Source organism: Diabrotica undecimpunctata, chromosome 1, assembly GCF_040954645.1.
Source record: "Diabrotica undecimpunctata isolate CICGRU chromosome 1, icDiaUnde3, whole genome shotgun sequence".
In the NCBI taxonomy this organism is placed as follows: Eukaryota; Metazoa; Arthropoda; class Insecta; order Coleoptera; family Chrysomelidae; genus Diabrotica; species Diabrotica undecimpunctata.
Window position 1 is genome coordinate 122498955 of NC_092803.1, and position 15597 is coordinate 122514551.

The 15597-nt window shown below is 31.6% G+C and overlaps 1 protein-coding gene across 1 annotated transcript in view; it reads left to right on the forward strand.

Annotated features, from left to right (window-relative positions):
• Sap130 (Sin3A-associated protein 130) overlaps nucleotides 1-15597 on the forward strand; it is a 55337-nt gene that overhangs the window by 3973 nt on the left and 35767 nt on the right. The window contains exons 3-6 of the mRNA XM_072519339.1: nucleotides 4526-4759; nucleotides 8303-8491; nucleotides 14998-15364; nucleotides 15465-15533. Of these exons, the coding sequence (XP_072375440.1) occupies nucleotides 4526-4759; nucleotides 8303-8491; nucleotides 14998-15364; nucleotides 15465-15533 (859 nt within the window). The remainder of the gene's footprint in view (nucleotides 1-4525; nucleotides 4760-8302; nucleotides 8492-14997; nucleotides 15365-15464; nucleotides 15534-15597) is intronic.

Below are 15597 nucleotides of genomic sequence, written 5' to 3' on the forward strand. Positions count from 1 at the left end.
TTTACTTTATCTTTGATACCTCTTGTTTTTAACAGCTGACAACCCTAATTTGTGACCATTTTTTCTCATCAATATGATACTAAAAAAAATTAGCTATAATTTGATATAAAAAAAAACATGCATATGCATCATGAGCAGTGTATTTCATTTAAAAAATAAAAACCTGTTATCAATGTTTTATCCTATTCTTAAATGTATGTAAAAATGTGAGTTTGATTAACTCTGTTATAAACGAAGGGATATTATAGTGGGATCTCAGACTATAAATGATAGCACCATGGACAGATTCGAATGTAGATATAAGGATCGAATCATTTGTAATGCCCCTTTGTCCATTTCTTCTCGATTGACAATGGTAAATACAATAAAACTTTGAAGTTGTGGAGTAAAAATTATGGTTTTATTGGCGGCTACTAATAATTACACTAAATATGATGGTTAGGTAACTTTCTACAATAGACTGCGCTCAAATCCCCAATTTATAATGTCACAAATAATGTATACCTCAGCACAGAGGTTATTGCTTCTATCATACTAACAAACTTTGAACTATGAGCTTACCATACAATTTTATCTAGGCCGTAATTGTAACACTTAGGAAGTTCAATTGGAAAAATATATTATTCAGCAATTTATTAAGTTGTAGGTAAACGTTACACGTTAATTTAAAACATTACACGATATGTTTTCACAATGTTTCAATTATACACTGTGAAACTAGAAAATATTCAGAAGTTAAGAATAATGTGAGATTACAAATTAAGGGATTAATTTGTGATTGAACAACCAAAAATAATGATCATAAGCAATCATCAAAATTTTTTACATTGATTGATCTGGTATTATAGAATCTCTTTGTTTTATAAGCTTCAATATATATCCAAACAGTTTTCCTGATTGAATCTAAATTTTTGGAGTTATTTGTGAAAAACCATTAAAGACATGCTTTTTTGACTTGTAATTTGTGGACTTTCAGTCCCAAATAATTCCAAAAATACTGACTTTTCAAAAAAACTAAAGAACATTTTAGTCTTAACTTGATCACATATAAAATGAGAAATGGTAACCATAATATATATTATATGGTTACCATATATAAAACCAGAAATGCAATGTCAAAAAAATGTCTTTAATGGTTTTTCACAAGTAACTCCAAAAATGATTTTTGGCAAAAATTTGAGATGCTATGTTTTCTCTGTGTTGTTGTATGGGGCGGAGGCGTGGATGCTTACAGACACCACTATTAAAAAACTTGAAGCATTTGAGATGTGGCTTTATAGAAGAATGCTGAGAATATCATGGACAGCAAGGATCACGAACAAGGAAGTTCTAGAAAAAATGAAGAAGGAACCAGAGATTGTGTTTACGATCAAACGCATAAAATTGCAATATCTGGGACACGTTATGAGAAATCAGCACCGTTACTCCCTGCTGCAGTCTATATTGCAAGGTAAAGTCAAAGGTAAGCGAGGACCCGGTAGGAGGAGAATATCATGGCTGCGGAATTTAAGAACATGGTTTAAGAAAACCTCAACGGAGCTGTTTCGAGCCGCAGCGAGCAAGGTCATGATTGCCAATATGATTTCCAACATCCGAAACGGATAGGAACCAGAAGAAGAAGAAGAACTCCAAAAATGTAGATTTAATCGGGAAAACTGTTTGGATATAAAATGAAGCTTATAAAACAAAGAGATTCTTTTTTTATTTATACCGTAAACTTAATATTAACAAAGTTATGGCTGTTTGAAATTTGACTTTTTTTCATCGAATACAAAAATCCAAACCTATGATGTTGAATAAGCAGAAAACATAAAAATGTAAAAAATAAGTTCACAAATTACCTGTCAAAAAAGCATGTTTTTGAACCATTTTTAGCGAATAATTCCAAAAATTTAGATTTTATCGGAAAAAACTGTTTGAATATAAAATGAAGCTTGTAAAACAAATATTCGTTTTTTATTATTACCGTAAAATTAATAGTAACAAAATTATGACTCTTTGAAAGTAGACTTTTATACATCTAATACAAAAATACAATACTTTGGTAAGTTTTTCATGGAAAACTTATAGAAACTTCTTTAAAGATCTTAAAAAAACCTTTAAAACAGTAAAACGACCACTGGTAAAAGTGATTTTCATGAAAAGTTAGATAAGTTTTAATTAAATTAAGTCCACTTATTTTCTTTGTGATGAAGGAAGTAACAATTCACCCCACCAAAACCAACCTGGTTGAAACTATTCGTTGTTCATTTACAATTTACCTCATTTATATCTAAACATTACATTATGACATTATGGAAGTTTAACTGGTTTAGAAGGTTTAATTTTGAAAATATTTGAGTTCGAAAAAAGTGAAGACACTATTTTCCTAATTTCTCAAAAGATCCCCTTTTTTTCAAAATAACTTAACAACCAAAAAAGATATAGAAAAAATATTTGAATACAAAACAACAGTTTTTTTACTGAAGATCCTGACTGTTTTTTTATTTCTATAAATTCAAAATTAAATGAGATATGATTATTTAAAGGTTGTATTTACATCTTCAAGCCCACCCTTTTCAAAATGAAGGATGAAGAAAATTTAATATACACCACGTTGTAGCTTTTAAAATAACTTATAAAGTGTTGTATATTATTTTTTTTCAAGCTCTTCATTTTAAAAAGGGGTGCACTGAAAGGGCTTGAAGATGGTACTAAATGCATGCAAATAAACTTTTAAACAATCATAATATGTCGTTTAATTTTTAGTTTATAGAAATAAAAAAAAGTGAGGATCTTCAGTAAAAAAGCTGTTCATTTGTATTCCAACACTTTTTCTATGACTGTTTTAGTTTTTGACTTATTTTGAAAGAAAGGGGATTTTTTGAGAAATTCCAATAATAGTGTCTTACTTTAAACTCAAATTTTTTTTCAAAATTAAACCTTCTAAACCAGTGTGGTTTTGGCAAGGATGAGTTTGTTACTTTCTGCATCATAAAAAACATAAGCAGACTTTATGTTACTTATAACTTACCTTAATTTTATCAGTGGTTATTTTAAAGGGTTTTTTAAGATCTATAAAAAGTTTCGACAAGTTTTCCATGAAAAACTTACCTTTTTATGGATATTCGTTTTCATATGTTTGGATTTTTGTATTCGATGAATAAAAGTCTACTTTCGAGCAACCATAACTTTGTTACTATTAAGTTTACGATAATAATAAAAAATGAATATCTTTGTTTTGTAAGCTTTATTTTATATCCAAACAGTTTTTTCCGATAAAATCTAAATTTTTGGAATTATTCGCTAAAAATCGTTTAAAAACATGTTTTTTTTGACAGGTAATTTATGAACTTTCAGTCACAAATAACTCCAAAAATATTGACTTTTCGAAAAAACTGTAAAGGTCATTTTTGTCTTAAAATTCATCATTTTAACGATTACCATGTTTTTTTGATAAACTTTTTCCACCCCCCTAGTTAGGATGGTAACCACACCCAGAGAAAAAGCACATATTGGCATAGGGTAGATTTTAATCTTCGAAGTATTTTCTACTTGCAGTCAAAATTTCAAGCAAATCCATGCATATAAAAAGAATTCTGACCAAAAAACTGTCATATCCTGGACTAATTATGTTTTAGCATGTCGTGACCAAGAAAACTGAAGTAGTGAAAATATTTTTCTTAGATTTTTCTAGATGTTTAGAGGAGGTCTCTAACCTCCCCCTCACTTTTTTGTAGTGTAATATTGGATTAAAAGCGGGACGTCAATAGAATGAAATACCTAATTTAGAACTGTTTTGTTGTTGATAAAATCATTAATTTAGAAGGTACAGCCATTTTTTTAAATGTCAAGCTAAAATAATACAGTATTAATTATCACAAATATCAAGTTTATTATTCGAGTAGGCAAATACTTGTTGTGTTATCTATTGACAGTGGTTTGACATTTATTGTGAACAAAAGTTTTTTTTTTTAATTAATTGGATTAATTTAATTAATTTGATTGAAAATTGACATTTACAATTTTTCTGAAATGTCATGTTTCCATGCCATTTGAGAAAGAAAAAAGTTTCCATGATTCTCCTTTACTTTAAAATGGGTTTCTTGGTATATGCTACCGTTCTTTTGTAATTTATATAATTCTGAGAATTTGATTGGTTTTTAAAAATTGTTAGTGTATTTTTTTTATATGTAACTGTTTCTTTACAAGTTTGATTCCACCATGTTAAATTTAGGATTAGCTTCTGCTTTTCTGATTAGTCTTATTAAGTGTGGATAGCTTCTATTAGACATTTATAGCTAGCCTTATGCATCATTAGGTTAGGTGGTTCATATGAGGTCAAACACACCTTAAAAGAGATAGAAAGTGTTTGAAAAGAAATCAAATAATTGTATACATTATTTACAAACGTTAGGTTATGGCAGGCATGTTCCAGGGCCTGTCTAAGTTACGATTTTTTCCATGGCTCTATGGTATTTGTATTTAAAACTACTAATGTATCATTTTGAATTATACGAGTTTTTAATAATCTGTTTTTGATTAGTCTCACAGTTTTGTAAGACCTCCCAGAACTCCTAGTCCTGCTTCCGGAACTGCATGGTTGACAAACAGTTCTACAGGATCACAAATCAAGGGTGCTCCTACAGTATTAAGTTCACCTGTTCGTGGTGCTACTGTTACAGGAAAACCGGCTGTTATTAGCAGAACCCAGCCACAGACTACAATACGTCCAGGAACTATTTTACAAAATGCTATTTCAATTGGACAAACTGGCCAGGTAATATATTTCATTTATATAATGTATTCATATTTCTCATTTGTTTATTAACTTGAATAACAGTGAACATCATCAAAATATCTAATACACTAAACAGTGTTTTACTAGATTTGTTAAAATTACTAGGAAAGTTAACATAAAAATACAGCGAATTTAATTACATTATTTCAAATGGAAAAAAAGATCAGATTTTGTCTGCAATACTTACACGGATGTCAAAAAGGAGCAGACACAATCAGAGGCTTCTTATCACTTCTGTCGAATTTTACTCACTTCTTCTTAGAGTGCCGTCTCTCTACGGAGGTTGGCAATCATAATGGCTATTTTTATTTTTGAACTTGCTGCTCTAAACAAATCAATCGATCTGCATTGATACCAATCACGTAGATTCTTCAAGCATGAGTTCTGCCTTCGGCCAACAGATCTTCTTCCTTGAATCTTTCCCTGTATTATGAGTCAAAATTTCATATTTTAGTCCCCTCATCACGTGGCCTAGGTATTCCAGTTTTCTGGTTTGTATAGTGGTGATTAGTTCTGCTTCTTTACCAACCCTCTCCAGTACTTCTTTATTTGTAATTCTATCAGTCCATGATATTTTTAATACTCTGCATTATAACCAGAGTTCGAAAGCCTTGATTCTTTTTAAATTGCATTTTTTTAATGTCCAAATCTCAGCTCCATATAATAATATTGAAAATATATAACAGCGAATGCTATGTAGTCTGATCTCCAAATTTAGATTTTTACATGTTAGGAGTGGCTTCATTCGTATAAATGCTGATCTGGCAATCTCTATTCGCCTGTTTATTACTGCAGTATGATCATTGGTTTCATTGATCAAAGTTCCCAAGTACTGATATTTTTCTACTTGTTCTATCACGTTACCATTGATTGTCAATAGGTAATGTATATTTTGTGGTCTTTTTGTAATTAGCATGTACTTCGTTTTTTTTAGCGTGTATAGTAATTCCCATCTCAGCACTATTCATACTTAAGCTTTCGATAAACTTAAGCTTTCGATGTTGTAGATCTTCTATACTCGTTGCTATGATCACAGTGTCGTCTGCATATCGTAAGTTGTTAATTAATTTTCCTTTAACGCCAATTCCCGCTTTGATATTATTGAGCATGTTTTGGAAAACTTCTTCAGAATATAAGTTAAACAAAAGTGGCGATAAAACACATCCCTGTCTAACTCCTCTACAGATCTTCATTTCTTCTGAGTGTTGCCCATCAATTTGAACTATGGCACTTTGGTTCCAATATAATGTTTGCACTATATTTATAATTTTACTGTCAATGCGCTTGTTCATAAGTATTGATTTTAGTTTTTCATGTCTTACTTTATCATCGAAAGCTTTTTCGTAGTCAACAAAGCACAAGTGTAGATCAACGTTTACATCCCGACATCGCTGAATCAATATGTTGATGTCAAATAGTCCTTCTCGAGTACCCATTCCATTTCGGAACCCGAACTGTGTCTCGCTAATATCTGCTTTTACCCACTAGTTGAAGTTAACATTCTCTAGTAAAAGTAGATTTATACATTGCGAAAATATTTTATTGCCAAAAAGACATTCCTCTTTCTATTGATAGGTAATTGAGGGTAATAAGTAATTTTATGTTTTTCTTTGAACATTGACTCATTCTCAGACTTAAAAAAATAGTCGAATACTATCACATTTTGAAAAATTTGTGGTAACACTTATTCCGTACATGTTGCTTAGGTAATAAAATTGACAAGGCTGTACTTAAGAACATTTAGAACTGATGCTGCTATTTATGGTACTTTTGAAACTACTCTCTATTAGTCAAATAATGGAGAAATCAGAAATTACTTAAAGAGAGGTTTCAAATGTCTTAAATATCACGAATATTTATCTTATTGGACACTATTGTCCATCATACCCAACATAATGAATAATGCAATTTTACCTAAATGTAATAAATCCATACTTCAGATATTGTTGGTTACATAGGGCCCGCATTTTACAATTGTCTACCAGAGAATTTAAAACAAATTAAAAATTATAAAAAACATAGATATAAATATGAAATTAAACAACGGATTGGAAATAAAACAACACAATTCTATGAAGAACTGATTAATGGACAATAGTAATAAATAGTAAATATCTAAATAGACTTTGATTACCAACTAGAGCAATTTTTGAATTTACTGCAGTTTATATCATGTACTCACATTTGTGTCACATACTAGAATAAAATTAAAATCAATGTATTTTTAAGTGAGTATATGTAACTATTTATATTTATACATTTGTTAAATATTTCTTTGTTTGAATATTCACGCACAAGGAGTACTACTTTTATGGTAGCTCTACTTCAGTGACTTTTTATGCTTTTTGTTTCTTGTAATCTATATTATAAGCTTTCTAAATAAACATTATTATTATAATCGACCAAATAACCAAGAATGATGTGTTTTGTTTTTTTTAACACATGAAGAGGATATTTGAAGAATTTGAATATTTAGAGATTCAAGAAAAATCTTTTTTGGTATTAATCCTTAACATAATGCAAATAACATGGGTTATTGGAGGGATGGGCTAGCTTGTGAGAGAGGTTCTATATTATCAAAATTAGATACTATAGGATTATAATTAGTTAGATACACTTATTATCGTTCCATTTTACAACGAGTATTTCTCCATTTACATCAATCCGAAAAACATATGAAACACGAGCTTCTTTACCAAGAGTTTTTGTATCTTCTATATAACACTTCGATAATCCCGGAAGGTTCCTGTTATAAATAAATCTCTGCTGGTAAATAATTTATCAAAAAATACCCAATGATTTGCAGGTTCAGAAATGCAATCTAACATATCAAGTACTACTCAATCATTTACTTCGGCTATTCCTAGTAAATCATCATTGACTTCACCTTCATCTGTTAAAGAATAAGGGATATGATTAAAAACAAAACTTTTTATGCAAGTCGCAATAAACAAATCTGAAATTTAAAAAATTCCAACTATTTCTGCACAGATTCACATAGAACCCAGTGACCTATTTATAGGACAGTAAAATAAATTTTATACTGACGATTCAACAATTTATCTTTCCTCGATTTATTTATGAAAAATACAACAATAATAATCCATTAAAAGATCAAAAAGGGCCGATATGAAACTTTTAATATTTAATGTGTAAATCTAGGCAAACTCACCAAAGTTGACCAATGTTTATAATTTTTTTTATTGAATGGATATTGTTAATTAAATCAAACAAACATTATAATTCGGTTTACTACAGCCTTAACTATATATGGTAAAATTTTCTTTAAATTTAAACAAATTTTAATGATTGAAAAAAAAAGTAAAATTTTCTGTGATCTATAAATACGACGCCGATCATTAAATGATACAAATAAATGTTTTTTTAATTTATTTAATGTTTTGTACGATTTTCTTCTATTTTTCAATAATATTGATTGCGATTTTGATAATTTTTTAAAAATTGTCAATTTTCTTAGTACCTCTATAAAAATAAATTACATTTCTTTTTTATATATTTCAGATTCATTCTTTCAAAGCTGGTGCTGCAGGTATCCAGACTTTGGGCAATGCTGTAACTATAGCACAAGTGATTCCTGCTCGTACTCAAGCTGTTGTTTACAGTGCTAGTTCGACTCCTCAATTTACCCCCGCAAGAATAACTGTTGCTACTACAGCTTCCACACCGAGACCCACTCAACCCAGATCTGTGGTAAGTAATAATATATATTAATTTTTACCAATACTTAACATATTTGTAACATGCAAACCACGTTATCTATTGCAGTAGCTCAACTCTCAGACGGAACTTGTGCCTTGTAATGTAAAAAACAAGTTTAAGTTAGATTATTAAAATACTGAACAAGGTAACGATTTGCATGTTACGTTGTTACATTTTTTTACAAAATAGAAGAAATTGTTGGTTACAATAAAAAAATCTGAAGACCCAAAGTTGCTTTAGGAAAGTAAAAAGATGTAAATATAATCTGTTTCATTATTTTAACTAAAAGTTGAAATTCCATCTATCTGGAAGGACATTTCGCTAGTGAAATTCCTGTTCTGCGTGAAAAAACTTAGAACTACCATTGGATTTGTTGCTAATTCACTTAGTATTTTTCTTGATTGGACTTAGGAGATAAGATTTAAGTCATTTTGGATTCTTTCATAGCAGTCAATATTTAATAATGTTATGCTCTTTTTCAGATATAATAATATTGTGCTTTAATTCAGTGACTATATATCAAATTAAAGGAAAAGTAGCAAATATACAAGTGACTGCATTTGAAATGATTTCCAGAATTAACCTGGCAAAGGCAAGGAGTACCCGTATAAAAAATAATGTTGCAGTCGTAGGACTGCCGATATAAAAGATAAATTTTATAGACCGATCTGGAAAACATATTATTGTATTGAGAAAAATATTGAATTTCATTGAATTTTTCAAAATGCACTTACGAGATTTCTTATTTTAATTTTTTTTTATTCAATTTCCATTTTTATTTATTTGTTTCAGTTTATTAAAAATAAGCATAACTTATAAATTTAATTATTTTTTTCAAATCATTAATAATTTAATCATTTAAAGTTTACGTTGCTAAATTGCTAATACCAAAGGTAAAAAAAGTCAAGTGGTGGATGTTAAAAGATGGGAAAAAAGGTCCATTCAGGGCAGAAATAGTAGCAAAAATGTGTTAGAACATGAAAGGATACAATATCCTTTCCTAATACAATTTGGAAGAAGATGGCCATTATCATTGGAGGTACTTCTATTGAAATACTTGGAATGAGGTTTGAGAATAAAGAGACCTGGTGCTGTTCAAGAAAAAATAACAGAGAAGAGAAAATTATATAAACAGTGGCAAGAAAATAGGTGGGACGCATATATTCAAAACTATACGGTTGCCTTTAATAACACGATACAAATAGACACAGAAAAGCTAAAAGTCGATAAAGAAAAATATGCTAGCAAATTAAAAACCGCCCAAGCACTGAATCTAGAACAACTCAGCGTTAATAAAATTAACTCAGTTATAACAAAAGAACTATTGAATGCTAGCTCAGAAGTAGCAACCCGCCATAACAACAAAAAATCCAAAATAAGTGCAGAATCGAAGAATATGCTGAAACAACAAAAAGAGCTCCTGTCACTAAACAAAAGAAATACCACAGAATACAAAGAACTTAATCGAGCCATACGAAAACAGATAAAAGACGATATTAAAAAACATCAACAAGAACATGTAGAAAGAGTGATAGAGAAAAATCAAAGTCTGAAATATACCAAACCGAAATAGGAAAGAAAAATATTATAACTATGAAAAATCAACAAGGCCAACTAGAAACAAGCAAAGCTCAGATATCAAACATAGTTGAAAACTTCTATACTGAGTTATACCGCTCAAGAAACGATCCCCCCGACTCTTCAAAGCAAAATCTGAAAAGACAAATAACAAACGTAAATTCTGAAGTAATGCCCGAAATAAGCGAAGTAGAAATAGAAAATGCAATTAAAGAATTGAAAAGAAATAAAGCACCGGGTAGTGATGGAATTCTGGCAGAAATGTTGAAAGAAGGAGGAGAAGAAGTCATCAGGTACCTAAAAATACTTTTTAATAAATGCCTATTTGAAGGAAACATACCAAGGGAATGGAATACTGCTAACACAATATTAATACACAAAAAAGGGGACAATACAGATCTGAAAAATTATCGTCCAATATCACTACTATCACAACTTTATAAAACATTCACAAAAATAATTACAAAATAGATTGACAACAAAGTTCGATGTATATCAACCAGTAGAGTAAGCCGGATTTAGAAAAGGGTTTAGTACATGTGACCATCTTCACACACTAAAGGTCCTAATAGAAAAAGTTAACGAATACAATTTACCAATCTGTTTAGCATTTATAGACTACGAGAAAGCTTTTGACAGCATAGAATTATGGGCTATTGAGGAAGCACTGGTCAACAGCAGAATAGATTCTAGATATAGGATATTAATACATAATATATACCAACACGCTGAAATGGTAGTCACGATGGATAACGGAATGAAAACGAGGCCAATAAAAATCAACCGAGGAGTAAGACAGGGAGACACCATATCTCCAAAACTATTTACTGCCGCACTTGAAGATATCTTTAAATCACTAAATTGGGAAACGAAGGGACTGTCGATAAACGGAAAGTATTTAAACCATCTAAGATATGCAGATAACGTAGTACTAATAGCCGACAACTGGAAAGAACTGAAGACGATGATCGATGAGCTTCATACGGAATCCATAAAAAAAGGACTGAAAATGAATCTGAGTAAAACTAAGCTAATGTCGAATAAAGATGATCAACCGACGATAACCATCCAAGGAACAAAAGTGGAACATGTAGAAGAATACATATATCTGGGTCAGAATATCAAGGCAAACAAAGAAAACCAAACTACCGAAATAAGCAGACGAGTAAGAATGGGATGGGCCGCATTTGGAAAACTCTCATACATACTGAAAGACAAAAAGATACCCCAAAACCTTCGAACCAAAGTGTTCGATTCTTGTATCCTTCCCGTTCTCACTTACGGAGCTCAAACCTGGACATTCACAAAAAAGAACATGGACAAGATTCGAAAAACTCAGCGAGCCATGGAACGACAGATGCTTGGTATCTCACTAATAGATCGGCAAACGAACGAAGCAATCCGGAACAAAACAAAAATAAAGGACGCCGCGAAACAAGCAGCTAAATTAAAATGGAAATGGGCTGGACACAACGAACGTCTCGAAGATGGTAGATGGAACAAAGAAGTCGGAAACTGGCGACCGTACGATGCGAAGAGACCAAGAGGAAGACCTCAAATGCTCTGGAGCGACGATATCAAAAGAGTCGCAGGACCAATGTGGAAACGCCTAGCACACAACAGGGATGAATGGCGAGAAATGGGAGAGGCCTTTATTCGACAATTCGGATAGAAAAAAGGGCTAAAAAAAAAAAAAAAAAAAAAAAAAATACGGTTGCCAAAGTAAACGAAAGTAGCAGTAGGAAAAGCTAAAGCAGAATCTTATTTAAATCTATATGATCAACTTGAGTTCCGTCTGATAAGCCTTATGAGTCATGCAGTAAAAGTCCTACTAAAAATCGTACATAATCGTATCTATAGAAAGTGCGAAACAATCATCGGAGACGATCAGTTTGGATTCAGAGCCGGCATGGGAACGAGAGAAGCCCTGTTCAGTTTACTAGTTCTCGCCCAAAAATGCTACGACCAACAGAAAGATATATTTATATGCTTTATAGACTTCGAAAAAGCATTTGATAGAGTAAGACACGACCTACTATTAGAACGTTTGCAAGAAGTCGGTTTAGATGGAAAAGACATCAAATTCTTAAAAAACTTGTACTGGAACCAAAACGCCAGAGTTAGGATCGAAGGTTCCACATCCGCAGAAGTAGAAATTAGGAGGGGAGTTAGACAGGGATGTGTTCTGTCGCCTCTGCTGTTTAATCTTTACTCCGAGTTTCTATTTAAAGAAGCATTGGAAGATTCCAAGGATGGAGTCAATGTGAATGGCGTAAATAGCAACAGTATCAGATACGCCGATGATACAGTGTTAATTGCGGATTCCGACTTAGGTCTACAACGACTCATCGACAAGACCAACTCGACCTGTGAGCAATTTGGTATGAAAATAAACATTAAAAAAACCAAAGTGATGTCAATCCGAAAAAACCAAAACGTACCTCAACCTTGCACAATAAATGGGCACATTTTAGAACAGGTCAATAGATTTAAGTACCTGGGATGTTGGATCGATAGCAGCCTAAATCCTGATCTAGAAATAAGATCGAGAATAGAACAGGCCAGAAAATCTTTCGAAAAAATAAAAAAACTGCTTTGTGATTCTCGAATAAAACTCGAAATTCGACTACGTTTATCAAAATGCTACGTCTGGTCGACTCTTCTATATGCAGTTGAAACGTGGACCCTTAAAACATCAACCGTAAATAAATTGGAGGCCTTTGAAATGTGGATCTACCGGAGAATACTCAAAATTTCATGGACATCGCATACCTCAAACGAAGAAGTGCTGCATAGAATAGGCAAGGAAAGAGAACTTTTTAACACAGTAAAAGTTAGAAAAACATCATACCTAGGCCACATACTGAGAAATAATAAGTACCAATATGCCCAACTTATAGTGAAAGGAAAAATCGAGGGAAAGAGAGGCCTAGGAAGGAAAAGACTATCGTGGCTCAGAAACATCCGACAATGGACAGGGCTAAATTTTGAATAGCTAATAAGAACAGCTAAAGATAGAGAAGAGTTTAAAATTGTAGTTGCCAACCTCCATTGAGGAGAGGGCACTTTAAGAAGAAGAAGAAAATCAACTTGATACCAGGGAAGGAGAAACAAAGATGTATAAAATAACCAAGCCTTGAGCGAAGAAAGTAAAATATTTTAATCAGATTATATGCATTTAAGATGAAAATAATAAAATACTAGTTCAACGAAAAGGATGTCAAAAAGAGATTTAAGAAGTACTTTGACAGTTTATTTAATAAAGAATTTGACAGAAAAACAGTTCAGCTAATGGAGACAGTAGTAGCAATTGTTTCCCTGGTATTAATGACTTAGGATACGACCAATTAGCCAGACTGTTGGATTTGAGAAATGAATATCCTCACTATAAAAAACTTACAATGAAGTAAAAACTTCTTTTGTAAAATGGTATAAATTTTTTATTAAAATTTTAAAACTATCCAAAAAAGGTTTATAAATTTTCAGAACGTTTTCGTTCCTATCAGATCATCATCAGTGAAAAACCTACAAATAAATATAACCACTTAACAATAGGGTAACATTTTGACTGTTAAATTGAAAATGTTGTTAATACTTACGTCTATAAAGTAATTGGAATTAGCCACATAATGAGGTCAAATGGCCCTTAAATTACATAATTAGAGTAACAAAAATTATAATTATTAAGACACTAGGTCGATGATAGAAAATTACATTTTTTATTGGAAATGTGTAGGAGGGAATGATAATTTGTGTATAGTTGTGTCGGTATGGGTAGGTTTATCGAATACGGAGAACTCATCAACGGGTAGGGGACCCGTCATTTAACATACTAAAATTACAGTGTTCGATTGCTTACAAAAGAGCTTTATCATATACATAGTCATGTTCTAAATTCCAAACTAAATTATGAGCATCAAAATCGAACCAAGGTTTGGGAATTTGTTCCAAAAAATTTATCCTCTTCCACTATTACTCTCACTCTTGCAATGATATTCGAGATCTTGGTTTAACATAATATATTATCTTAAAAAGGGATAATTTCCGGGCATTGGTTGTATACCATATAGTTAAAAAACTCGAACATCGAAGTAAAATACTTTTTTTGTAAGTGGTCTATTTAATTAAAATCAAATTTTAAAAATCCAAAAGGATTAAATTTAAAACGTTTTCGGACTAATCACTCCATCTCCAGTGAACTTTGTAGTACATACTTGCAAAATAACCTCAAAACCAAACAGTGGCTGGGTTTACATCGATTAAACCATACTTGAAAATATTAAATGATATGTCAGTATGCCGATGAAATTAGATTGCCAACCGGGAATATAAGTCCCTATTCGAACAATTTTTCTACATCCGAACTGTAGAAATGTTAAATGCCTACCATAATAGATTAAAACGAAGTATAGTTTTTTATTGATTTGTGAGATGTTAACTGAAATACAAACATAATGAAAATTTATTAGAGTGGAAATTGAAAATACTTGATAAATTATATGCGAGCTGAATGGCTGCACCGCCATATCCGTCATCACGGTCACAGCGTATATTGTAATTATAATATTTTTCTGGTTTAAACAGGTCTCCGATATCAATGCAATGGTGTATTTGCTTTAATCTAATAAGTGTTTTAAGTTAATTTTATTAGAAAGAGCCGGACGGCCAGTTTCATTGCAAAATTTTTATTTCATCATTTTGGTTTACGAATGTGACGATATATTTACATCTAAAGATGATTGAACTAAACTTTACAGCTCTTCTTTATTTACTTTAATATTTTTTGTTACCAAAACTTTTTAGAGAACCCTGTATATCCAAATGTTAAAATTAACATTTATGGGATTGTCTGTATGCGGATATGTCAGATAAGGAGATTTTAAGGATCAGATAACTGATTAGTATTAATAAAATTTCAGAATCAAGTAACGACAGCTCGCTTGACTGTACCCGTAAATGTATCCCAGTCTGGTACTCGATTAGTTAGTCCTCAAGCCACTGTACTCAGTTCTGGTGCCAGAATATCCGCCGTTAGCTCGTCTCAGCCAACATCGACGCTTGGAACCACAACTAGAATAGTGACAACTCAACCAAATTTATCAATCGGACGACTGTCATTAGCTACGGCAACTCCCAGTGCCGTTTCTACTGGTAACTTTTTGGGTCAGACGAAGATATCCACGTTGAATATACATTCTTTGGTAGCTGTGGCTAATGCTAACAGTACTCAAGGAAGAGCGAACATACCTAATCAAGGGCCTAAAGTTATTACCCAACCAGCTCAAGGTAATGATCGTCATATCCAATATTTATAGTACATTATAGTTTTCGTTTATATCTATAACTCCAGTTGCTTTTTATGGTATAACGTCTTTATATATTTCAGTTCAGTTGACACCATTATCAACACAAATAAAAACAACGCCCAGTATTGTTACAACTGGTACAAGAACAAGTGAGTAATTAGGATCCCTATTATATGTATAAACTGTACAAATTCATATTATAATTCGGTTTTA